Source organism: Macrotis lagotis, chromosome 1, assembly GCF_037893015.1.
Source record: "Macrotis lagotis isolate mMagLag1 chromosome 1, bilby.v1.9.chrom.fasta, whole genome shotgun sequence".
Classification (NCBI taxonomy): Eukaryota; Metazoa; Chordata; class Mammalia; order Peramelemorphia; family Peramelidae; genus Macrotis; species Macrotis lagotis.
The window spans coordinates 906,149,531-906,173,622 of record NC_133658.1 but is presented as its reverse complement, the minus strand read 5'-3'; the positions used below and the strand labels follow the sequence as shown (position 1 = coordinate 906,173,622).

Here is a 24,092-nt window from a genome sequence, read left to right as displayed (position 1 = left end):
TTCCCCGGAGAGCGCAGGCGCGCGGACCGATCCGGACGGCGCAGGCGCGGGCGCGGGCGCGGGCGAGCTTCCTGGGCCGGCGCAGGCGCACGCGCCGTGGGACCGCGCCGGAGCCATCGTGCCCGCTCGGCCGTGTGCGGAGACTCGGGGCGCACGCACTGCCCCGCGGCCTGGGACCATGCCCGAGAAGGAGCCGCCCGACCCCGCGGCCAAGAGTCGAGGCCCCCGGAGAGAGGCGCCGCTGCCGGCCGGTGAGCCCCGGGAGCGGGAGCAGGGCTCCGCCGAGGCCCCCCGGCCCCCGGCCTGGTCCTCGGCCCGCCCTGGCGCGGGCTCCTCGCGGGCGGGGCGCGGCGGCGGGGCTGGAGCCGGAGCCGCCGCCCCTCGTCTTCCGGGAGCTGCCCGCGAGGGCCGGGGGGCGGGGGGGAGCATCGGCTGTTCGATCCTGCGGGGGGCGGGGGCCCCGGGATTTGGGGGGACGGGTTAGCCCGCCTGCGCCTTGGGAAAACTACCGGCAGCCGAGTGGGGGGGGGCTAGGGCTTAGAGGGCCTCCTGCCCCTTCTGAGGGTCGCAGCGGCCCCAGGGCTTGGTGTGATCATCATCATCATCATCCCCGAGTCACCAGTGAGGAAGCTGAGGCCGACGGGGCAATGACTCCTCCAGGGCCCCCTGCCAGTAAGTATCTGCGGCTGAACTTGAACCCAGGTCTCTCCACCTCCCATTCACGGTGCCTCTCCTGACGGAGTGGGGGCGGGGAGGCCAGCTCTGAGCCCAAACACACTCTTTTCATTGTTTGCATTGCAAGCTCTGCTGATGACTTTACGAAGTTCTCCTCATTCTGCTGCAAACCACAAAGACAGATCTAGAGAAGGAAAGGGTAGTTCTGGGATCGAATCCTAAAGGGCCCTTGGGCTTGGAATCCGAATTTCCGAAGGAGGCGATCCCTACTGAACCTCTCTGTCGCCTTTGCTGGCTCCTCCCGACTGTCCCTCCCTCCATGCTCCTTTGGATTCATTACAGCCTCTATGCTGATGATGCACACCTCTGCCTTTCCTAACCTAACCTCTCCAACCGCCTCTAATCCAGCATCTCCAACTGCCTTTCAGGCATCTTTAGTTGGATGTCCACTAGATGTCTTAAACTCAGCATGTCCCAAACTGACTTCATGATCTTTCCACCTAACCTCTTCTTCCCCCCTACCAGAGAGGCCACCGTCATCTTTCTTGTCCCTGAGATTCATCATCCAGGTTCCACGTTGAAATACACCCTGCCCCACCCCCATCAGACCTGTCCATCTCCCCTCCCCTCCACATCTCTGGTCCATCTCCCCTCCCCTCCACATCTCTGGTGCTTGTTACCTCCTCTGCATCTCTGGTCCATCTCACCTCGGCAGCATCTCTTCCTGAATGTCTCTCTCTCACCTCTAATGCTTCTTCCCCCATCTTGGTCCAGGCCCTTTCACTTCCTGCCTGAATAACTGCAAATCCCCAGGAATGGACTTTCAAGGCCTACCACACTCCAATCTATCCTCCATTCAGCCACAAAAGGGATTTGCAGGCCTGATCATGTTTAGTAAACTTCAGTGACTCCCTATTACTTCAAGAAATAAACAGCATGTTCTGGTTGACATTCAGAGCCCTTCATAATCTCCCCCCTCTACCTTTCCCAGATTTCTTACAAGATGCTCTATCTCTTGGCTCTGAGCAAGCTTTCTGGCTCCCCTCCCCCCCTCCTTCTGTGCTCTGCCTACTGACCTCCCTGGCTTCCATTAGTCCCTACTACAATCCTACCTTGTACAGATGTCTTTCCACATTGCCCTTAATCTTATCTCAATTTTCTCTGATCTCTCACCTATTTGTAAAGAGCTGTTTGTGTATTGTCTCCCCTTCGAGGGCAATAACTGTCTTTTGCCTTCTGTTTTATCCCCAGCACTTAGTACACAGTAAAGATTTAATAAAATGTTTTTTAACAGACTGAGTTTGTTTAAAAAAAAAGGTTGGTCCAGTCCAACTCTAAGCCCATGAAAAAAGGTTGTGGTGAGGGGATGGAGATGCCCAGCATTCACAGGGGAGTAATCAGAGCTGGCATGTGTAGACTGATTGAAAATCTGTATGTGAGTGATCTCATTGTAATAATAATAGCTTTTATTTAGTGAACCATGTGATTCAGACATTGTTCCTTTAGAATCATATTCTCATTTAGTATTCTCAAGTCTTAGGGTGGTGGTAGGTGTTCATATGATCCCCTTTCCACAGATGAAAAAACTGAGACAAACAAGTAAGGTGATTGTCCAAGATCATTCGGCTCACAAGAGGCTGAGGCAGGATTTGCACTCTAGTCTTCCTGGTCCCAGGCTCAGTACTCTGTCCATTGTACCACCTAGGTAGCTGTTTCCAGTTCAGTCAGTTCAAATTAGTGCAAATCATGAATCCTTTTGAAGTGGTTGCATTATTTGAATTCACAGTCCACGTTTCCATTGGACTGGAACCAGTGATTGTAGTTTATATAATTAAAACTTCCGATTATAGAAACAAATCCTCAAAGGATTCATCATTCACACTAATGAAAGTTAAACTTGGTATAATCTGAAACAGTTTATATTAAGTCCCTGAATCTTTTTGAGTAGGTGAGTACCAGCATTTTAGGCATATTTTGGTTTTTGCCTAGAGGGTAGGTTGGTTTGAGAGGAGGTAAGATGGATCCACTTAAGTTATTGAAACAGGCCAGAGGTTTAAATGTCGTGGCAATGGATAAAAGGAACACGAGTCTCTTTTCAGTTCTGGAGTTAGGATCTCATTTCACAAATTCCTGGACTGTGGTGGTATCCTTGTAGGAATGATGGATTTGGGGACAGGGAAGTTGGAGAGAGGGAGGCACAGGTTAGGAGAAAGAGTGACTAGTGGATGATTGGAAGGATGGGAGCAACCAAAAAATATCTCATAGGTATCAAATGTTTTCATTTATTTTTAAAAATAAACTTCTTTTTAACATTCATTTGCAAAAATTTGCAAATTCTGAATTCTCTTCCTCCATCCCTTAAGAAAGCAAGTAACGTGATTGTTAATCATACATGCAAAATATTTCCATATTAGCCATGTGAGAAAAATAAAACAAAAATATTTAAACTTCAGTCTAGAAAATGGGATCATATTTGTTAAGCACTTAACATAGGGCCTCAAACCTAATGGGCACCTATTACATGTTTAATCCAGTCAAGATAGGGTGATTTGGGACTGAGCGAAAACTGGGAGTCATATGCATAAAGCAGATGAGGTCACTTGGAGAACAAAGAGTCCAAACCCAAAACTGATGAGGTTGGGGGTAGGGGAAGGATCTGTAGAACTGGGGAAAGAAGTGAGTCAAGCAATAAAGGAAGGGACCTGGGTTTTTTGTTGGGGAAAGAATTTATCTCAGATCTGAGATTACAAATGGAGATAATCTTTCCAGTTGTGACTGACTGACCTTCCAGTTGTTGGCCTCTTCCTGAGGGCCTTGTAATCCAATCAGTTCTCCCTGAGGATTCTTAATCAACTGCCTTTGGGACTCCCCTGACCACTACTGGCTCCCTCCCTTTTATCTTCTAGGCTTTGTTTGTCCCTGAGAAAGAGACAAAGAGACAGAGCAACCCTGGTTACTTTTTTATTTTTTTGATGTGTTTGTTTTAGCTTGGCAGTCAGGGTTAAGTGATTTACCCAGGTTCACACCATGGAGTACGTCTTGTGTCAGAGGTGAGAATTGAACTAAGGACCTCCTGACCTCAGTTCAACTCAATGAACCCTTATTCAGCACCTACTCTCAGCCCTTTTTGTTTAGGCCACTCCTAAATCGGCTTCCTTGATCTTGGGGCTTTCATGGGGAGGGATGCACCTCACAAGGGGGCTCATTTTAAGTACTTTTCCTTTATGATAACCTTCCCGGAGCCCTAGGAGGAGCCTGGAGGTAAATATTCTACAAACTGCTTCCAGAATGGAGAGACCCAGGGCAGCCAGGTGGCAAAGCAGATAGAACACCTACCTGGATCCAGGAGTACCTAAATTCAAATCGGGTCTCAGACACTTAATTGCCTAGCTAGGCAAGTCACTTCCATTGCCTTAAATAAATAAAAAAAAAAAACTTAAAAGATAGTTGAGAGACCCAGACCTAGAGAGAGAAAGGGACTCAAGCATGCAGTATGTATTATTCAGTTGAATCCACTCTCCATGACCCTCTTTGGGGATTTCTAGATACTGGAATGGTTTACTATGTCCTTCTTCAGCTCACTTTATACATGAGGAAACTGAAGCAAATAGGATTAAGTGATTTGTCCAGGGTCAGAGTCTGAGGCCAGATTTGAACTTGGGTCTTTTTGATTCCACGCCTGGCTTGATAGCCACTTTGCCAATCTAGAATCCATTATCACACAGAAAATCCCAACTTCACATAGGTGGCTCTTATCAGCTCAAGCAGCTCCCCCAGAGTATTTGGATTCTTATAGTCGAGTTGGGGATTTTGAAGGTCATAGGATTTAGTCAGAAAGAACTCTTGAGGTTGAACTAGAGGTGAAACTATTTGTTTATAAAGTCTCAAAGGGATTAATTAGTGACAAGAATTGGGATTTTAACCCAGCTCCCTGTGGCTCATCTAGTACTTTTTCTCCTTGCTAGACTCAGGACTTTTCCGCCCCTTCCCAAAGGATTCCTTTCCCTTCCCCTATTTTGATGTTGAGTTGAGGTCCCCAGGAGACATTGAACTAGTCAACATAACATTCCTGACCGAACCCTTCAGGTTGAGTTAGGATTCCCTGAAGGAGGAAGGGAGAGAGTTAATAAAACTTTCGAATTTGCAGCTTTTGAGGTCCCATGTTGACTCCAACTCTAACCCTATAACCTTTGGGCCTCAGTTTCTTCATCTGTAAAGAAAAAAAAGGAGGGAATGAGGAATTTCTAGATGATCTTTTGGTTCTCGTGTTTGTATGTGGGGGGGGGAGGCACAGAGAAGAGGTTGACTCTGACCTGGATCATCAAGTTCAAACTTCTCTTTTTGGCCTAAGGGCCTTTCTTTGACCTACTTCTTATAAGAAAGGCTTCTTAACTGGACCTAGATCTGGAGAAACTATTTATCACTTGTCCAGGAGAAGTTAATTTAATCAGTGTGGAGCTCCCTTTTCAGGCCTGAGGCACCTGGACTGGGACCCAGGACCCCTTCTCTTTCCAGCCCATCTGACCATTGTTGTCCTCTCTTTAAAACCCACCCACCCAGGTGCCCTCACCGCTGCCTCTCCATGTCTGTCATTTCTGGGCAGTCCTGTCTAGCTGAAGGGGGGGACCACTAGAATCTTCCAGCATTGCCAATGGGGCACTGGACTTGGAAGGGGAGAAACATTTTTATAGATGTGAATCCCTTTTTACAAACATTTCATTTGATCCTCATAACAACTCAGGGAGGGAGATTCTTTTATGATCCCCAGTTGAGGAAACTGAGGCAGACTGACTGAGTGACTTGTCGGGGGTCACCCTCCTAGATAGTATCTAAATCTAGATTTGAACTCCTGTTTTCATCAGCTACTTCGGATGGGGGGGGGGGGTCACAGCTGGGTGGCACAATGGCTAGAGTGCTGGCCTTGGAGTCAGGAGGACCTGAGTTTGAATATGTCCCAAGTTTCTTGACACTGACTAGCTGTGTGACCTTGGGCAAGGCACTTTAACCCTGATTTCCTAACATTCAGGACCATCTCCAGTCTTGATTCATATCTCGCCTCTGGACTCAGATAGCTCTGGAACGTGAGGATGGTGATTTAGCACAGCACCTCCTCTCAAATACAATTCAAGTCAGGGTCTTCAGGGGGCCTGCTTTCAAATCCTTCCTTACCTGGAAAATGGTAGCAATGGCATCTACCTCCAGGGTCATTATGAGAGCATAAGTCAATATTTCAAGCTCTCAGAAATGTCTCCATAGTCCACCTTGTCATAAAGCTTGGTGGTAGCTCCAGTACAGGAGAAGTAACTTCAATTTACATTCTTTTTTGTTTGGTTTTAGGGAGGCAGTTGAGCTTAAGCTACTTATCCAGGGTCACACTGCTAGCAAGTGTCGGGGGCTGGATTTGAACCATCCTCCACCTAGCTGCCCCACCTCAGCTCAAACTCGGAGACCCTCCTCCTTAAAAGGGATGGTGACTGTAAGCCTCAGGCCATGAGCCAGCCACTACCATCAGCCTTTGACATTCATTGATGGATTTAAGATTTACAAATTAACAGCAGTCTTCTTTTCTTGCCATGCTTGAAAAGATTTTAAATTTGATACTTTTGTCTTTTTATGAAATTCACCCACAAAATGCCCCATGAAAAGTCACCAAAAAAGGGGGGTCTTGAATTTGGAGATCAGGTTCCCAAATGGCCTAGGGGTTTGTTGCCTTAAGTTGTAAATTAGTTTTGCAACAAACATTTGTTATGCAAGCATTATGCTAAACTCTGGGGATGCAGAAACAGCCTCTACTCTCCAGGACCCTCCAGTCCAAAAGGAGGAGACTGCAGGCCAACAACTAGGCCACAAGATCTGGAGAGATCCCTCCCAGGGAGCTCTTGATCCAGGGCATTGGCATTGGCATATTCTTTGGGCTCCCCTTTCTCCATCTTGTATCAGTTCAGAAAAGTCTTCCCATGTTTCTCGGGTCACATTTCTCATTCAGGATACAGTGACTTTACATTCTGGGCTGTTCTTTGGTCTTTAAATGTAGAACTTTATTTGCCAATTTTGTTATAAAGAGTGGATAGAGCACTGGCCCTGGAGTCAGGAGTGCCTGAGTTCAAATCCGGCCTCAGGCATTTAATAATTACCTAGCTGTGTGGCCGTGGGCAAGCTACCCCCATTGCCTTGCCCCCCCCAAAATTATTAGTGTGAATATTTCATGAGGGGGGTGAGAGGAGATCTGAGAGTCACACTGTGAAAGAGGAAAAGGGTAAGTGTGGGGGTGTTGGGGTCATGTCTTACTGTTATTAACCTCTTTGGGCTGGTTTTTAAAGAAGGGAAAACAGGCCCAGAGGGAGGGGGGGACTTGCCCTGTTCTGGTCTGAGCCACTTATGTTGGAGGATGGGTGGTCAGTTGATTGGCCCCAGGCAGGGGTTGCAGCTAGACCTGGAGCTGGAATGACCTTCACTAGAAAAGTCATCCCTTGTTAGTACCATATCCCACTCCTGTGTCCTCCAGAAGCCCCAGTCTCCACCCATTGCTTCTGCTCCTCTCCCACTTGACAGGAGGCTGTTCCCCGTCTTCTCTCTCTCACTTGAACTCAGGGCTCTTCTAAACCTAACTCCTTCTCCTCTGGACTCTCAGGCGGATTGGTGCCCTTCCATCCCTGTCCAGACCTGGCCTGATCAGGGTGGAGGACATTGGAACTTTCAAATTTCACTGTTGACTGAGCATGCAGGCCACTAGAAACACCAGATCTTTTTTCCTCTCCCCTCCCCACCTCTAGCTTCTGTCTCCCTTGCCTTTTTTCCCCTTCTCCTTTCCTCCATTCCTTTATTCCTCTCTCCTCATTGGCTACTCACAGGTCTAGCCCTACTGCTGATCCTAACCAGCTTTCCAGGGCTGTTTCTGACTAGGTTGATCCTCCCATCCTTAGGCAGCTTTGGGATACCTCACTCCCCCTCCCCTGACTGAGCATACCTGGATCTATACCTAGCCATCTTGTCCTTTATCCACATCTGTGATGAATGTTTGGAATAAGCAGAGATCTATGGAACACCCCTTGAGAGTCCTTCCAGGATTCAGCTGATTGGGATAGGTATCAGAGCAGTTGGTTCTGTAGAAGTCCTGGACTTTACAGAGTTGCTTAGGGCCCTAGGAAAGCCAGCATTTATTAATTACCCACTTGGGGGCAGCTAGGTGGCGCAGTGGATAGAACACTGGCCCTGGAGTCAGGAGTACCTGAGTTCAAATGTGACCTCAGACACTTAATAATTACCTAGCTGTGTGGCCTTGGGCAAGCCACTTAACCCTATTGCCTTGCAAAAAAAGCCTCACAATTAAATATTAATCACCTACTAGGTCTCTCCTCTCTAAGGGCTCCCAGTCAAATGGGGGAGAAACTTGCATACTAGTAGATCTGGTTAAACTATAGGTGGGATAACTTGGAGAGAATTACCAGAGGAAGGTGTTTGCATTAAGTGAGATCAGGTCAAGTGACATTTTTAGGGCCATCCCTCCATAGGTATCCTGGGTTTTCCTGGCTGGGAGAGCAGTCTCTGTCCATGGTGCCTCACATATCTGGGAGGCTTGGAGTAGAGATGAGGAAAACCTCCCTACCCAGGGCCCTAGGAGCATCTGGCCCCTGGCCCTCCTTCCAGGAAGCGGAGGGGCTTCACTCACAGCTCGGGCACTGCTCACGTAGGGGAGGGAGGTGAATCTGGCAGGCCCTGTGCCCACGGAGGCCAAGACTGCTGGCTGGCCTTAACGGCCCTTTCTAGGAATCCTCCTTCTCTGAATTCCCTAAGGCTTGGAGCCCCCGGGCCAAACCCCACCCAAGTACCTGGGAGGGTGTTGTCCCCTGTCTGTAATGCTGTCAAATAGGAGGCGTTCTTCTGGGCCTGCTTTTCTATTGGTTCATACTGGGGCTCCCCAGTTTCCTCAACTTTTTAGAAAGTGTTTAACCCCCCCACACACACACACTACATTTTGGGAACATTTTTGCATTTCTTTTTAGAAGATTTATGAGTTCCGAGGCATCTAGGTGGCACAGTGCATAGAGCCCCGGCCCTGGAGTCAGGAGTACCTGGGTTCAAATCTGGCCTCAGGCACTTAATGATGACCTAGCTGGGTGGCCACTTAACCCCATTGCAAAAAAAAAAAAAGTTTCAAATTTTTCTCTGCCCTTATTTTCTCTTCCCTCCTCTGAAAATGGTAGGCAGGGCGGTGGTTGATGCATGTGTGTCACGTTTCTACGTGAGTCTGTGGAAGAAGAAACAAGGTAAAAGTACCGTAGTGAATAGTCATTGAAATGTTTGGATTTGCATTCCGACTTCTCTGCATGTGAGTGGCTCGTTGGGCCCCGGGGGGGGCAGGGGAGCCCCACTGCCGGCGGGCCTGGGCTCAAGGCCGGCCCCCCGCTTCTGGGAGCCCGAGACTGCGGGGCGGGGGCGCCCTCGGGACCGCGGCGCCGCCCGGCGGCCAGCCCGGGGCCAGCGTCCTGCCCCCGCGGCGGGCCCCGCCTGACGCGCTCTCTCCTTCCCCCGCAGGTGAGGCCTGCCCGCTGCCCAGGCTGGTGCCCGTCATCCGCCTGCCCCGGGGCCCCGAGGGCGGCAGCCGCGGCTTCGGCGCGGCCAGGCAGCGGCGCGGCGCGGCGCCCGAGGCGGCGGAGCAGCGGGCCCGGGCGGCGCTGCGGGAGCGCTACCTGCGGAGCCTGCTGGCCATGGTGGGCCGCCCCGTGCGCTTCAGCCTGCACGAGCGCGTGCGCGTGGACGCGCGCTTCGGGGCCGCCGACCTGGACGTGGCCAACTTCCACGTGTCGCAGCTGCAGACGCCGCTCGGGGTGCAGGCCGAGGCCCTGCTGCGCTGCGCGGACATCATCGCCTACTCCTTCCGGCTGTGAGGACGCGGCCCCGCCTCCCGGAAACGGCCGGGGAACACGTGCAGAGCGCCCGGAAGCGGGGGACACCCCGCGGCTTCCGGGAGGAGGTGGGGCAGGAGGGAGGGACCGGGGCTCGCGGAGGAAGAGCCTCCGCCGCCGCTGGATCGGAGTCGCCCATTGCTCCAAGCCGCCCTATTCCCATTGGAGGAGTCCGAGGCGGCCTCTAGTCCCCGGGCAAGAAAGACAACCCTCGGGGACCAATGACTTTGGGGAATCTTATCTCTGAACGGGATTGGGCGTTGCTGGAGCTCCGCCCCGGGGGCGGGACTTGTGTCCAGGCGGGCCAATCTCTTCGGGAGCTTCCGGTCAGTCGCCTGACTTTCGTCAAGTTCCCGGTTCTTTTCCCCCTTTGCCGGCAAAGCTGCTGCTAGTCTATAAAAACGACTCCAGCCTCTGCCTTGGCGCTTTCCGTCGGAGTGGCCCCTTCTGCTCTCCGGTCGCGACCAAAGGCCAGCCCGGAACGCTTCGCTAGTAGGAGCGAGCGCGAAGGGGGCGGGGCTCGCTTCTCCGGCCACTCACCTAGCGACCCATCTCCGCAGATTCGGCGCTTCCTTCTAAGATCCCACTTGCCACTCCTCACGCATCGGAATGCTCCTGAGCCTGTCCCCTCTTTCCGGACATTTTAAAATAAAGGTTTAACAAAGATTAACTTGTTTCCTTTAGTTGAAGGCGGCGAAAGTGGGAATCCGCCTGCTGTGGGGTGGGGAGAAACAGAACAGGAGGTGGGAGGAGCCTGGCTGTCTGCCAGTTCGGTTCGGCACATTCGCAGTTTTCCCCTTACCCGCATTTCGTTTCATCAAATAATGCTATCCGCCGCCTTCTGCATCTTTTCGATTTTGTTTTGAAGGTCTCTTGCAGTATTCTTAGCGTGGCAGCCGGGCTATTCATAGTAAATGGTTCTATAGGGTCGTGCTCCGGATGGGCCGCATCGTTCCGCACATCCCTCCCCTCGGCCGTTCGCCAAAGACCCTACTTTTCGTCCCATTAGATTTAAATTTTGCCATTATAGTCTTTGGATTCTAACTTCTCCAGTTTTTTCCCTCCGTTTTGCATTTTGTTGCAAGCTGTCCCCTCCCGTCCAAAAGGACGTTTGTAGCGAAAGTGCGCCAGCGGACGCGGCGCTCACGCAAGTGCGAGAAAAATGAGCCACCGGGTGGGTGGGTCCACGAAGGGCCGGGGGCGTGTCTCCGCGGCGCCGGAGGCGGTGCTTTGCTGTCAGCCTTCTCGTCCCACCCGACACATTCGCCACAGTCGCTCCGTGTTTTCCCCCTAGAGCTCACGCCGGAGTTGCCTCTCTCTGTCGCCCTCTGTTCCTGTTCCCTCCGCTGCTTCCGGGGCCCTTTCCCGACGCCCGTGGTTTTCCACGTAGCGGAGCGTCGGTGATGAAAGTGCGTCTCCGGACGCGCTCCTCAGGTCCGGCGCCAACGTGCGTGCGGCGCGCGCGGGGCGGGGGCGCGCGCGGGCTCCGGGGCGACGACGTCGACGTCAACGTCAACCGGGAGGCGGCGGCGGCGGGGGCGAGGTCGGAGGTCCCTGGTCCCTGGTCTGCGGTCCGCGGTCCGTGGCGGCGGCCGCTCGCTCTCCGGCTCCGCGGCGGGGTCGTCGCTGGGCTCGGAGCTGCCGGGGGCCGCGCCGGGAGCCCGGGGCCATGGGCCGGCGGCGGCTGGGCCCGGGGCCCCGCTGAGCGCGAGCCGAGCCCGCGCGGGCCATGGCGGGCGTGCCCGGGGGCGCGGAGGCGGCCGGCGCCGCGCTGGGCCCGGGCCCGGAGCAGGCCCCGGCCGGCGCGGGAGACGCCGCCTCCGTCGGGCTCAAGGCCGCCGCCAAGCGCGTCACCTTCCCCTCGGACGAGGACATCGTGTCCGGAGCCGTGGAGCCCAAGGACCCCTGGAGACACGGTACCCGCGGCCGGGGGCGCCGGGCGGGGGGCGCGGAGGAGGAGAAGCTTGTGTTGGGGCGCGTTGAGGCCGGGGGTCCCGGGGGTCCCGGGGGGCTGTGTGCGGCCGGGAGGAGGGCCGAGGCAGCGGGCAGTGAGGAACGCCAACCCTCGCGGAGCTGCGGAGGGGCGGGACGTTGGTTCTGGGGGGGCAGGAGGGGCCGCTTCGGGGAGGTCGGGGTGGGGGTCCTCAGGCCCGGGACTGTGGAGGAGGTGGGCCATGAGGGATCGCGACTGCGGCCGGGGAGGCAGGAGCGCCCAAGGATCCCCTGAGACCCCCCAGCCCTTCTGCCCTCCGGGAGAACAGGGCTGCCCTGGGAGGCCCCCGGAGGCGGCGGGCTCTCCCTGCCTGGGGGACGGGGTGCAGCGGGGGATGGGCCCGGGCCCCCAACACACCTGACCCGCCAGTGCACAGCCAAGGCAGCCGGACAGACGGGCAGGGCGTCGGGGCAGCCGTGCCCTCTGCCTGCTGGGCTATGAAGGAAGGCCCGGAGAGCCCCTGGCCTCAAGCAGCTTAGGCTCTAATGGGAGAGACACCAGGCAAGCAACCACACGCAGACTGGCTGTGTGGGGGACAGGGAGGAAATAGGGAGGAAAGGCACCGGGACCGGGGGGAGTTTGGGGAGACCTCCTGGAGGGCAGCCCTGAAGAAGCCAAGGAGCTCCGGAGTGGAGAGGCAGGCAGAGATGCTGGAATGGGGAGATGAGTGTGGTGTGAGAAGACAGAAGAGGTAAAGGTGATCTGCAACTGAAGAGTCCCTGAAGTCAAATTGGGGAACGGAAGGAAGAGAAGGGTCTGTTCTCTTCCAGAGTCCTCTTGGCCCCCTCTGTGGCCAGGGCCCCTCCTGCCAGGATGTTCTGTATAGGTTATTTCTCTCTTTGTTCTCTAGGCAGGAGAAAGTCCATGTAGGACCCAGAGGCGCGCCCCCCCCCCCCCCCATCCATAACTGTTCTACCCTATCCAGGGTCCAAGACTTAAAAAGAAGTCCTTGAGGACCGGTGCTCATACTAGTAATAGATGCAGGCTGGCTGACTGATGGGACTATCATAGAGATAGAGCCTCAGGGTGCTTGAAGCAGGGGTTAGGGAGGGTGGCCAGATGACTTTAGTAAATGCCAGGGCCCTCCTGGGGTGTCAGGGTGAGCAAGAGGAGGTGAGGGTCATGTGATCATGCAGAGTATGGTCTGAGAGGATTCCCTCCCACTCCCCTCCTGTGGTCCTGTTTATGGAGATGGAAACTGTGTTGGGGGGATGAGGGGGTGGGGAGGCTGATTTAAATAGGGCTTCTTGAGGAAGTCATCTTGTCAGCAGACTGTAGGGGGGTGAGGATGACGCCTCCTGCGGCCCTTAGGCCGTCCGGCTGGGGAGCTGTGAGAGGTGGGGTGACGTTTCAAAGTGGTTGTTTTGATGGAAACCAGCTCCAAAGCTTGTCATAGAATACGCAGCTTGAGAAGCAGCAGGGCTCCCCGCAGCCTCCCCAGGAGCCCCCATTCACCTTCCAGTGTGTGCTCCAGAGGCGGGCAGAGTTTATCTCAATTTTGTCACCTAGACTCTGGACCTCTCTGGCTCTGCCCCCCCCCCCCCCAGACCCCATCCTTTACTGATGACCCCTCCCAAACTGCCTTGGATTTAACTGCTGTGTGTGGGGGTCTGTCTGTGTCTGTGTGTCTTCACGCGTGCGCATATTCACCTTATAAATGTGGTAGGCGTATTGTGATTCATAAAAGTGCTTGTCTCAACCTTTAAAACATAAGGATTGTTTCATGGGTGTCTGTATTTATCCCTAGTGCCTCGAACACAGTAAGAGCTTAATAAATGCTGATTGATTGATGTGGCTCTTGGATAAGGGAGGATGGAGCATTGGCTGTCTTCCTCTTTGGTGCCAGGTGTCAGCCATCCAGCTTTCTCAAACTCCTTTCCATGCATGCTGACGCCTCATCTGGCTCAGTGCCTGGAGAACTGGGTTTTTAAGCCCCTCATGTGACTGCTCACGTCCTTCTCCTTTTGGTCTGAAGACACATGAGTCATGTTTGACAGTCTGTTCCCCTTCAGGAACCTCCAGCCCCCTCAGCAACACATGCTTTTCTCTGGCCTGAGGAAAAAAAAAAACAGACTGTCCTTCATGGATACATGGAGTGGTTTATATCGAGTGGGTTATATCAGCAAAGACACTGACCTGGGGGAGAGGAGTCCAAGATTTGAAATCCACTTTGTTCCTTCACCCTGAGTGACCTTGGACTAGTTCCTGCCCCTCACTAGGCCATAACTTCCTGCTCTATAAAATGAGGAGGGGGGGAATTGAGCTTTTGAGTTTCCCAATCTCAAGGGCATGGAAATTGGTGAGCCCACTTACTCTTTCCTGTTTGGTTCCCCAAGACAAAGTGCTTCTCAAGTCACAGGATATTAGAGCAGAAAGGAGTCTGTAGGTTATATAATCTTAGGACAGAAAAAAGCCTTAGAACATAGATTGTTGGAACTGCAAGTGATCCCTAGTCTATCTTCATTTTACAGAGTAGGAAACTGATAGAGGAACTTATTTGACCATGGTCATGTGGCAGTTTAATAGTAGAGCTACAATTGGCAGGCACCTGACTCTCAAGATGGGAGGCCAAGAGAAACCAGTGTCTCCTTGTAACAGGTGTTTTGAGATGGAGGGGGAACATGAGTTGCTGGTAACCTGATTCCCTCTCTTGGCCTCCCTGGGCCAGTCTTGCTGCAACTGGCCCCTTTCCCACCCAGAGGTTTAATGGAATGTATCTTACCAGTGGTTGATATTACCCTTTTCTACCTAGGACATTCCTTCAACAAGCCCTTAGGAAAGACCTGAGCTTCTGTCTTAGGTCCTGGGGGAGATTTAGGCTGAAATATGGTCTTGACTGTCCTCCAGAGGATTTCAGCTTAGTAAGGGGGAGAGAGGAGAAGACTCCAGAAATCTGTAATGTAACCAAAAGTATGTGTGTGTGTGTGTGGGGGGGGGGGGGATGTATATAGCTTGGGAAGGATGTTGGGTTTGGAGTCACAGGACCTCAGTTGGCATTCTGCTATGCTGCCTTCAAGAGTCTGGTCTTCACTTCCTCTACAGCACTTGGTTTATCTTAAAGAAATTGGATAAATTGTAAATGAACTCACAAAGGGAAAAAACTGGGACCAGATAGATTCACAAGGGAATTTGACTGAACACTTAAAGAATTAATTCTAATAATACATAAACGGTAAAGCATGGGTTCCAGCTTCCTCCTCCAACACAAATAAAGTGCTGATAATAAACCAAGGAATCAAAATAGAGAGAAAACTATAGACCAATCTCCCTCATAAACAATGATGCAAAAATTTTAACTTAGCCAGAAGACTCTAGCAATGTAGCACAAAGAACACATACTGTGTAGCCAGAGTGGGTTTATATTAGGAATGCAAGGCTAGTTCAACGATAGGAAAACTATCAGTATAACTGGCCATATCAGTAATAATAACATCAAATCATGATTATCACAAGAGATGCAGAAAAAGCTTTTGACAAAGTACAACACCCATTTCCATTACAAACACTAGAAAGCAGAGGAATAAATGGAACTTTGGAAAATCCTAAGTAGGATTTATCTAAAGCCAATAGCCAAGATGATCTATAACAGGGCTTTCCTGTAAGGTGGACATAAAAAGCAAGGATGCCATCAGTGACTGCTGGGTGGCACAGTAGGGTAAAGCTGGTCCAAGAGTCAGGAAGAACTCAGCTCAGATCCAGCTACATCATTCAACCTGTTTACCTCAGTTTCCTCAACTGTAAAATAGGGATAGTAAACAGCATCTACATCTCAGGGCTGTTGGACCTGGAACATAAGAGGCGCACTGTGCACGTGCTCATCCCCTTTCTCTTCCCCCTTTATTCCCTTTCCCATTATCATTCTTACTGTTGAGTGTTATACTAGAAACGCTAGCTAAATCAGGAAGCGGGGGGGAAGTTTGAAGAATAAGCAGAGTTAAAGAGGAGACAAAACTAACATGAGAGCACCCTCAAGAGTCAACAAAATAGCCTAATTAGGACAGTTACCTACCTTAGCAAAATTGCAAGATATAAAGTAAATCTATATATCATCAGTACTTTTTATATTACTAACAAAATCTAGCAGGAAGAAATTGAAAGAGAAATTCCATTTAAAATACCTACAGACAGTATGAAATACTGCTGGAATCTACCTGTCAAGTCACACTCAGGAACTGTTAAAATACACTCTTTACCCAAATAAAGAGAGAGATTTAAACAGTTGGACAAAAATTACATGTTCATGGGTAGGCTGAGCCATTATAATAAAAATGATGTTTGTCGTGGTTCAATCATTTCTGTTGTACCTAATGCTTCATAACCTCATTTAGGGTTTCCTTGGCAGGGATACTGGAGTTGTCATTTTCTTCTGCAACTCATTTTTTAGTGTCCAGGGTCACACAGTAAATAAGTGTCTGAGGCCAGATTTGAATTTAGGAATATGCGAGTCTTTCTGACTCCAAGCTTGGCATTGTAGCCATTGCACCACCTAGCTACTGAAAAATGACAATAATATCTGAATTAAGTTATTCAAACTATATAATATAGATATACAGTTGCAAACTATATAATAATATATGAAAGTATAAAGTTATTTCCTAAAGTAATAAAGTAATTTATAGAGCTAGAAAAAAAATAATAGAATTCTTGTGGAAGAACAAAACGTCAAGAATATCAAGGGAATTTTTAAAAAATTTTAAAAAATGGGGGCGGCTAGGTGGCGTAGTGGATAAAGCACCAGCCCTGGAGTCAGGAGTATCTGGGTTCAAATCCAGTCTCTCTCAGACACTTAATAATTACCTAGCTGTGTGGCCTTGGGCATGCCACTTAACCCCATTGCTTTGCAAAAAAAAAAACACCTAAAAATTTTTTTTTTTAATAGGAAAGAAAGAGGCCTGCCAGTGTCAGAGGGCAAACTACTAAACTACAACAGAGTTGTAGTCATCAGAATAATTTGGTAGAGGCTTAGAAACGGAGAGATTGGCCAGTGGAACAAAGGAAGTACACAATATACACTATGCAGAAGCAAATGAGTTCAATAGCCTGAGTGTTTGAGAAACTCACTGTTTGACAAAAGCTAGGCAGAAACTAGGTATAGACCAGCATCTCCCAAGGGAACCCATGATAAGCCCCAGTTAGGTACATCCCTGTATCCAGAATGGCTGGACCAGATCACAGTTCTGCCAGCAGGTCTCAATTTAGACATAAAGAGTGATGACATAAGTAAATTAGTGAAGCATGGAAGAAATTGCCTCTTTTTTTTTTAATGGGTTGGAGAAGAATTCATGACAACATAAGAAATAGAGAGACAGAATACATCGTTTTGATTTCATAAAATTTAAAAGTTTTTGTACAAAGTTAATGCAACTAAATTAGAAAAGCAGGAAACTGAGATGTGTGTTGCAGGTCGGGGAGAGGAATCTTTGCAGTAAGTTTTTCTGTTAAAAGTGTCAGAATAAGAAATTCCCCAGTTGATAAATGGTCAAAGGATATGGTCACTTTTCAGAGAAAGATGGGAGGCAGAAGGAAAGGAATAGTAATTGATATAGTGCTTACTACATTCCAATGCTTTATAAGTCATATCTCACTTGACCCCCACGACAACTGGTACTTTGATTGTTCTCAATTTGCAGTTGTGGAAACTGAGGCAAGCAGTGGTTGGATTAAGTGACTTGTCCAAGGTCATACAGCGAGTTAGTGCCCAAGACAGGATTTGAACTCAGGTCTTCCTGGCTCTAGACCAAGTGCTGTAACTACTGTACCACCCCCTGAATAGAAATCTAAGTTCTTAATCGGCATGTGGGGGAACAAAGGCTCTAAATCATTAGTAATTAACGAAATACAAATTAAAACAAGACTAAGATTCCAGGCTGCACTCCTCAGATCAGCAGAGTGAACAGCAGGGAGGGGACCATTGTTGGAGGAATTGCGGGAAGACATAAATACACCACTAGTAGAACTATGAACTGGTCCAGCCAGAACTGGTCCAGCCATTCTGGAAAGCACATTGGAGCTGTGTCCTTTTAGCCAGAAAGATTATATTCCAAAGAGATGAAAGAAATAAGAAAAGGACCCAGATGTCTAAGGGTGTTTGTAGCATCTCTTCTCAAGGTGGCAAAGAATTAGAAATTTAGATGGGGGATGCCCACCAATTAAGCTATGGTTGAACAAGATGTGACATGTGAATGGGATGGAAATGATGAAGGGATGGGGAAACTTTGAACTCTTAATGCAGAGGGAAGGGAGCAGAACCAAGAGAATGATTCATGGACTCACAGCAATATTGGGTTTGTTGGTTTTTTGTTTTTGTTTTTTTGCAAGGCAGTGGGGTTAAGTGACTTGTCCAAGTTCACGCACAGCTAGGTAATTAAGTGTCCAAGGGCAGATTTAAACTCAGGTTCTTCTGGCTCCAGGGCTGATGATGCTCTATCCACTACACCAGCTAGCAGCTCCACATCAAAATTGTAAAAACAAACACACAGTGACCAACCACCATTCTAGAGCACTCAAGATACAATGTGCTGCCCTGCCCCCCCCCCCCCCCCCATCAATGCCAGACACCTACAGTGCAGAGGGAAACATATTGGCCTGTCTTTCCTTTTCCTTTACCTTTTTTTTTTTTTTTGCCATGACTAATGTAGGAATTTGTTTTGCTTGACTAAACATTTTTAATGGGTTTTGGGTTTTCTTGACTTCTCACTGGATGGGAAAAGGATGTTAGAAGGGGAGAATTGGGAACTCAAAATAAAATTGAATTAAAAAATTAAGAGGGGATTCATTTAGATGCACTCAGGACCCTTTCGACTTTGAATCCCCTGTGGGTCAAGGTCCAGGAAACCATTTCACAGATGGCTTCTGGAAAGAGGAGCACCTGGGGGGGGGGGCTGGAGGACAGGGAGGATGTCAACAGGTTAAGGCACAGGGAAAAGGAACAGGTTGGATCCTCCTGGGAAGGTAAGCCAGCTAGTCATCATTTGTTCAGCACCTCTTGTGGGCCAGGGGCCAAGCTAAGCCTTGGGTATACAAAGAGGCAAAAGACAAGCCCTGCCCTGGAGGGCTCTCAGGGAAAGGGGGGCAGCCATTACTGAGATAAATTGGAGCAGGGTTCTGGAATTAAGGAGGATTTGAGGGAGGATTTCTAGAAAGGTTGGTTTTGGCTGGCACCTGAAGGAAGCCAGGAAGGCCCAGAGGAGGAGGAAGGAGAGAGGCCTATGTCAGAAGTTTGGAACAGGGAGCTGGAGGCAGAAGGTAGAGGACTGAGACTGGGAGTGGAGGCTGAACTCAGCAGGTGAGAGTCCATAAAAGAGCAAGTCTAAGGTGCCTGATCTCTATGAGAGCCACGTCAGGCCAAGGGGAAAGCTCCTAGAAGATCATACTCTCCTTGTATGACTGTCCCTTTGTCCCTTGCAGGACACTCCATGGGCAGTGGAGGAGCTGGCCTCTGCTGAGCCTGGCCTTGCTCACCTCATTTAGAACGCCTCCTTGAATGTTGGAGCTGGGTGAGAGCCGAGAGAGTCTAGATGGAGCCCAGCCCCCACATTTGACAGAGTGGGACACCAGAGCCCTATGGCCCAGCTCACCTGCTTGGCAACAAGCAGATGCTGCCAGAGCTCAAGAGCAGGCACCTGGAGTCTGGGAGGCTGGAGCTAGGCTGAAGGCAAGGCACCAGCACTAGACTGAGTGTTGAGAGTAAGGAGGGGCTCCATTTTGTGAAAATCTGGGGGGTGGAGGGGGATTTGGGGCTAGGCCCTGCTTGGGGTGAGAAAGACAAAAGAAAAACTCAGGAGGAGGAAGATGGGGAGAGAGTGAGAAGTGGAGGGGGTGGCTCATGGTCCCTTTGCTCAAGACAAGTCTCAGAACCAAGGTTCCTGGGAGTTGAGTTGAGGGTGAGTGTGGAGCCAAGGAAACCAGAGTGGGTCGAGCTTTAAATGCTTTGGGACAAGGCCTGTTTGTGAGATTGTGACTGTTAGCCCTGTTTTACAGTTGAAGAAACTGAGGCAGACAAGTTACTTCAGGGGCATGGAGCTGGTGAGTGAGACTGAATTTGAACTTGAGTCTCCCTGACTCCAGACCCAGGCCTCAATGCTGGGTATTGAAGAGCCTGAGATGGTTTGAAGGAGGCCTTTTTGCCTCTTTGTTCTAACATGAACTGAAGTGTGGCATGAGATCATTCCTTTCTGCGCCTCACCTTTCTCCCTTGGAGATAAGTGAGGGCTTGGTCAGCTTCCTCAGCCCCCTGGCTTGTCCCAGCTTACATCCTTTGTGTTTGCAGTTTCTGATCACCGACAGTCAGTGAGCAGAGCTGAAAAGGACCTTAGAAGTCCTCTGGGCTGTGCCCCACCTCACCTTCCCACCCCCATTTCCAGAAGAGGAAGGGTGACTGCCCAGGCTTCCCTAAAATGCAGCCCACCCCATCACCCCCTTCATTGTCCCTCAGCAGAATGATCCCTCTGGCAGAGGGCCAGGTCTCAGCCTGGGAGTGCCTTATTCATTGTGCTTTCTGTGCTTCTCTAGCTCTTCCTCCCTCCTTTAGAGGGGCCCATCACATCCCAACTTTGCAGGGCTGTGGTGCCCCTTGCCTACCCCACCTGTCCCAGGGGCTTGAATCACAGGACTTAGCACATCAGGAGGGGGAGGGAGCGTGAGACACAGTGGATAACAAGGTGGGCACCCTTCACTCTGTAAAGGAGCTGAAATAATCTCTATAGCCTTCACACCCACATCAGGGAGAAAGCAGCCAACCCAGGAATCTTGAGATTCAATTGGAGCGCCTCTCCATTTGCTGTGTGGCTTTAGTCATGTTACTTGCCTTCTCTGGCTCTCAGCAAAGAAGGAAATTATACTAGATGCGCTCTGAGGACCCTTCCCACTACAGGCTTGTTCTACTCAAAGATTTCTCTCAACTCCAGTGGTGTACTGTGTCTGGCTCTCCAGGTGACCCCCACCTTTCAAGTCTTTTACACAGCCCCACTGTGTACTCTCCATCGAGTGACCTTGGCTCTCCATCTCTGCCCTGGGCATTTCTTTTGGAATGCCTGGAATGCCTCGCTCAGCTCCTACTGCTTTTCCTTTAATGTTTGTACTTCATTCTTGAAGAAGACCCTGACATCAGGGAGCTAATGCCCTGACAAGCAGGTGAATTGGATTTTGAGTGAGGGGCTCTTGTGCTAAGTCACCAGCCTCTCTTTCTCCTCCAGAGCCATCTGGGTCCATTGTCAGATATGAATCAGGATGACTGGAGATGCCCTGGAAGGGAGGTAATCAGAATTAAGTGACTGCCCAAGGTCACACAGCTAGTAGAAGTCAAATGTCTGAGGCTAGATTCAAACTCCCATCCTGCTGCATCCAAGGGTGGTGCTCTATCCACTATATCACCTGACTGCTCTAGCTTTTCCTTTAAACCTTGAGTAAAAATCTCAATCTTTTACTGAAATCTTTTCTTTTTAAATTTGTTTTTACTTATTGAAGGCAATGGGGTTAAGTGGCTTGCCCAAAGTCACATAGCTAGGCAATTATTAAGTGTCTGAGGCTGGATTTGAACTCAGGTCCTCCTGACTCCAGGGCCTGTGCTCTATCCACTGTACCACCTAGCTGCCCCTTACTGAAAGCCTTTCCCAAACTATCTTCATTCTAGTGCCCTCCCCTTGTTAATAATTTGCTATTTACTCAGTTTGGATCTTGTTTGTACTTTGTTACTTGCTCCATGTCTTGCCTGTTAGTTTTCTTTTGCCTTCTTTTGGATTTTCAGCATTTAGTATACAGTAGATGCTTAAGGTTGGTTCTCTTGGTTCTCTAAGAGGACCATGACTTAAGGGAGGTGATACCATGCATGTGCTGTGCTAATTCACCAGCCTCACTTTCTCCTTCAGAGTCATCTGGGTCCAGTGGCCAAATATGGTTCAGGAAGATGGAGATGACCCTATATGCAGAGGGAGACCTTGGTCTTTTTTAAGCAAGGTCTTTAACAACAGAACTCAGTTTGACTGAGGCAATGCCCGTTCAGTGATTATGGCTAGGCCAGAAATAAGTCAGAGAATGGCCTCTTTTACCTGGTTTAAAAAAAAAACAATCAGGGAAGGACCTCACTGGGCAGCAGTGGCACTTAATAAATACTGCTTGACTGGCTTGGCAACTTTCTAAAGGTTCTTCCAACCCTATATTCTGTATTCTTTATTCTAGGAGCCCTTAAGTAGGAAATAGTGTGGATTTTATGATTCCAGGTAGTCCCATTGTTGTGGATAAGCAATTTCCTCAGACTCAGCTAAGCTATTTCAGTGCACAGCCACTCCCAGGTGCCAGCTGGCCTCCTGGGCTCCAGGCTGCCAGTTCTGCGGACTTGTGTATTCAAACACATACTCTCTGGTTGCTGGTTTGTCCAACTCTCCTTAAATTGACTTTGTGTTTCTGGGCTGATTGGCCAGTTAGTCATGACTGTCTGAAGTTGTTGGACCTTAGAATTTCAGAACACATAGAAACCACTGCTGAGAGAAACTTTCTTGTTTTATAGATAGGCAACTGAGGACCCAGAGTCAGCCAGAACCAACTTTCTCTCAGTTCAAATGTGAGAAATGGGTATGGGATAGTGTTCAAAGCCCTGACCTAGAAGTCCTAGGATTGAATCCCTGAGACCTTGGCCTTTCCTTCTCATCTGATTAAAACAAAAGCCACACCCTCAATTTTCCTGACCTTTCTTCAGGGCTTAGGGTAAGTGGTACGTAAGCAGTACTCCCTGTGCCAAGTGCCTTGTCTGAGTGACAGAGCTAAAAGCTTGTCCAGACCCCCTGCCTCCCCAGGGCTGGGGACCCAGCCAACCTGCCTGTCTGCACCCAGGGCTCACTGTGGCTTTGGCACTTCTCTAGGAACAAATGCCTGAGAACGGACTCCCATTTTCTGGTAGGTGACAAGATGTGAATCAGAAGCCTGGGTTCAACTCTTCTGCTTCCTCCAGACTGATCTGGGGCAGTTGAGGTCTTCTCTTGGGATCTCAAATGAGAGGCCCAGACTGGATCATTGCCAGGGTCCCCTTACCTTTAGAAGAAGGATTGGATTGGCTCCGTCAGCTCTGACTCCAGAAGACAAAACTCCATTCTTCTCAGGTCTCATGCCCCAACATTCATCTCCCTCCCCCACCCCAAGGATTTGAGATCTGACTCTTGACCAGGGATGCTTTCTCTAATAATTTCTTTTGTTCCTTCATTGACTATAAATTGGCCTTTTTTTCAGTTTTGATACTTGTAATCTGATTTAAAAAAAAAATTAGTCATTCTCCCTCTCAAAAATCTAACTCCCAGCCAAATGTCCTTACTGCTGTTGTGGATACCATAATCGTCCCTTACACCTCTCTGGTCCTCAGTTTCCTCCTTGTCAAATTCAGAATATAAGCAATCTCCTAATTTGATTTGTAAGGTTCCAATAAAATAATCCAAATAAAGGACTATCTGAGTTACCAAGTACTAGAGAAATGTCAGCTGGGTCTTCTGTAGAATGAGAAGGTTTGACAAGATCATCTGTTTCTCTCAGGTTTGATGGTCTCTGAACAAGGGGGGTGGGGGGGGTTGAAGGCACTATTTTTTTTAAGGTTTTTGCAAGGCAAATGGGTTTAAGTGGCTCGTCCAAGGCCACACAGCTAGGTCTGGTCATGGACATCATCTGATACCAATTGTGGTCCCCCCATTAGCTCCTGGTCCTATGTGAGCCTTGCTCATGTCTTCTGTCAGCTCTCCATAGGGCATCTGCCCAGCCTAGAAAAGTAGCAGTCAGCCTGTCTGGATCCTGTAGTCTTGCTGCTGGAATAGCTTACTTCCTAATCAATCAAGCAAGCATTTATTTTCCAGGCCCTGGGCTAGACACTCAGGGAACAGTGATACACAAAAAATAGTCCCTACCTGCCAGTACCTACATGTAAGTCAACCCAAACACTATGCAAAGTCAACTCAAAAGAAAGGGTGGGAAAGGGGACAATTAGCTCCTGGAAGAATCAGGGGCTGTCAGGTCTGAGACCATTGATCCCTTGAGAAAATTTTGTGAGTCATTCTAAGGAGGACTCATTGGAAATAGGTCTACTTGGAGGGGTGGGACTTTTGCTGGGAATTGGTGAGAGGGGGAGATGACAGCACAGAAAAGGCTAAGCTGCTTTGTTCTTGGGCTGGTTCTCTTTGCTCTGCAAAAGGAGTGACCTGTAGAGCTGAAAATGATAGAAGAGAAAGGATGAAGAGCAGGCTCCTGACCTCGATGAGCCATGTCCATAGGACCTGAAAGGCCTGGCTGGTGGGATGGAGGAGCCCATTTGTTGGTGTTCAGAAGATCATGGAAGCTGAAGGGACACTACAAGCTGGGAGAGGGGCAGGGGCCCCAGTTTTCAAGAAAGGGCAGACAACAGCCATAGACTCCAGCCAGCCAGTGTAACTTCTATTACTAGGAAAGTTCCAGAATAGACTGTTCAAATTGGCACACTTGTAGAATGGGAGATGGGGAATACAAGGAACCAGTGTAACTTCTTCCAGGACTGGTCATGCAAGGCA

The 24,092-nt window shown here is 49.8% G+C and overlaps 2 protein-coding genes across 2 annotated transcripts in view; both read left to right on the top strand.

The window, feature by feature from the left end:
- The first annotated feature begins 86 nt into the window (after window positions 1–86).
- On the top strand, window positions 87–10,757 carry GEMIN7 (gem nuclear organelle associated protein 7). The gene is made up of 2 exons (XM_074219310.1): window positions 87–251; window positions 9,211–10,757. Exons 1-2 carry the CDS (start codon window positions 179–181, stop codon window positions 9,561–9,563), a joined length of 426 nt encoding a protein of 141 aa, XP_074075411.1. The 5' UTR covers window positions 87–178; the 3' UTR covers window positions 9,564–10,757.
- Window positions 10,758–11,295: 538 nt separating this feature from the next.
- Window positions 11,296–24,092, top strand: part of PPP1R37 (protein phosphatase 1 regulatory subunit 37) — a 32,774-nt gene continuing 19,977 nt past the window's right edge. Inside the window, exon 1 of the mRNA XM_074219306.1 lies at window positions 11,296–11,497. Coding sequence (XP_074075407.1) covers window positions 11,311–11,497 — 187 coding nt within the window. The 5' untranslated portion in view covers window positions 11,296–11,310. The remainder of the gene's footprint in view (window positions 11,498–24,092) is intronic.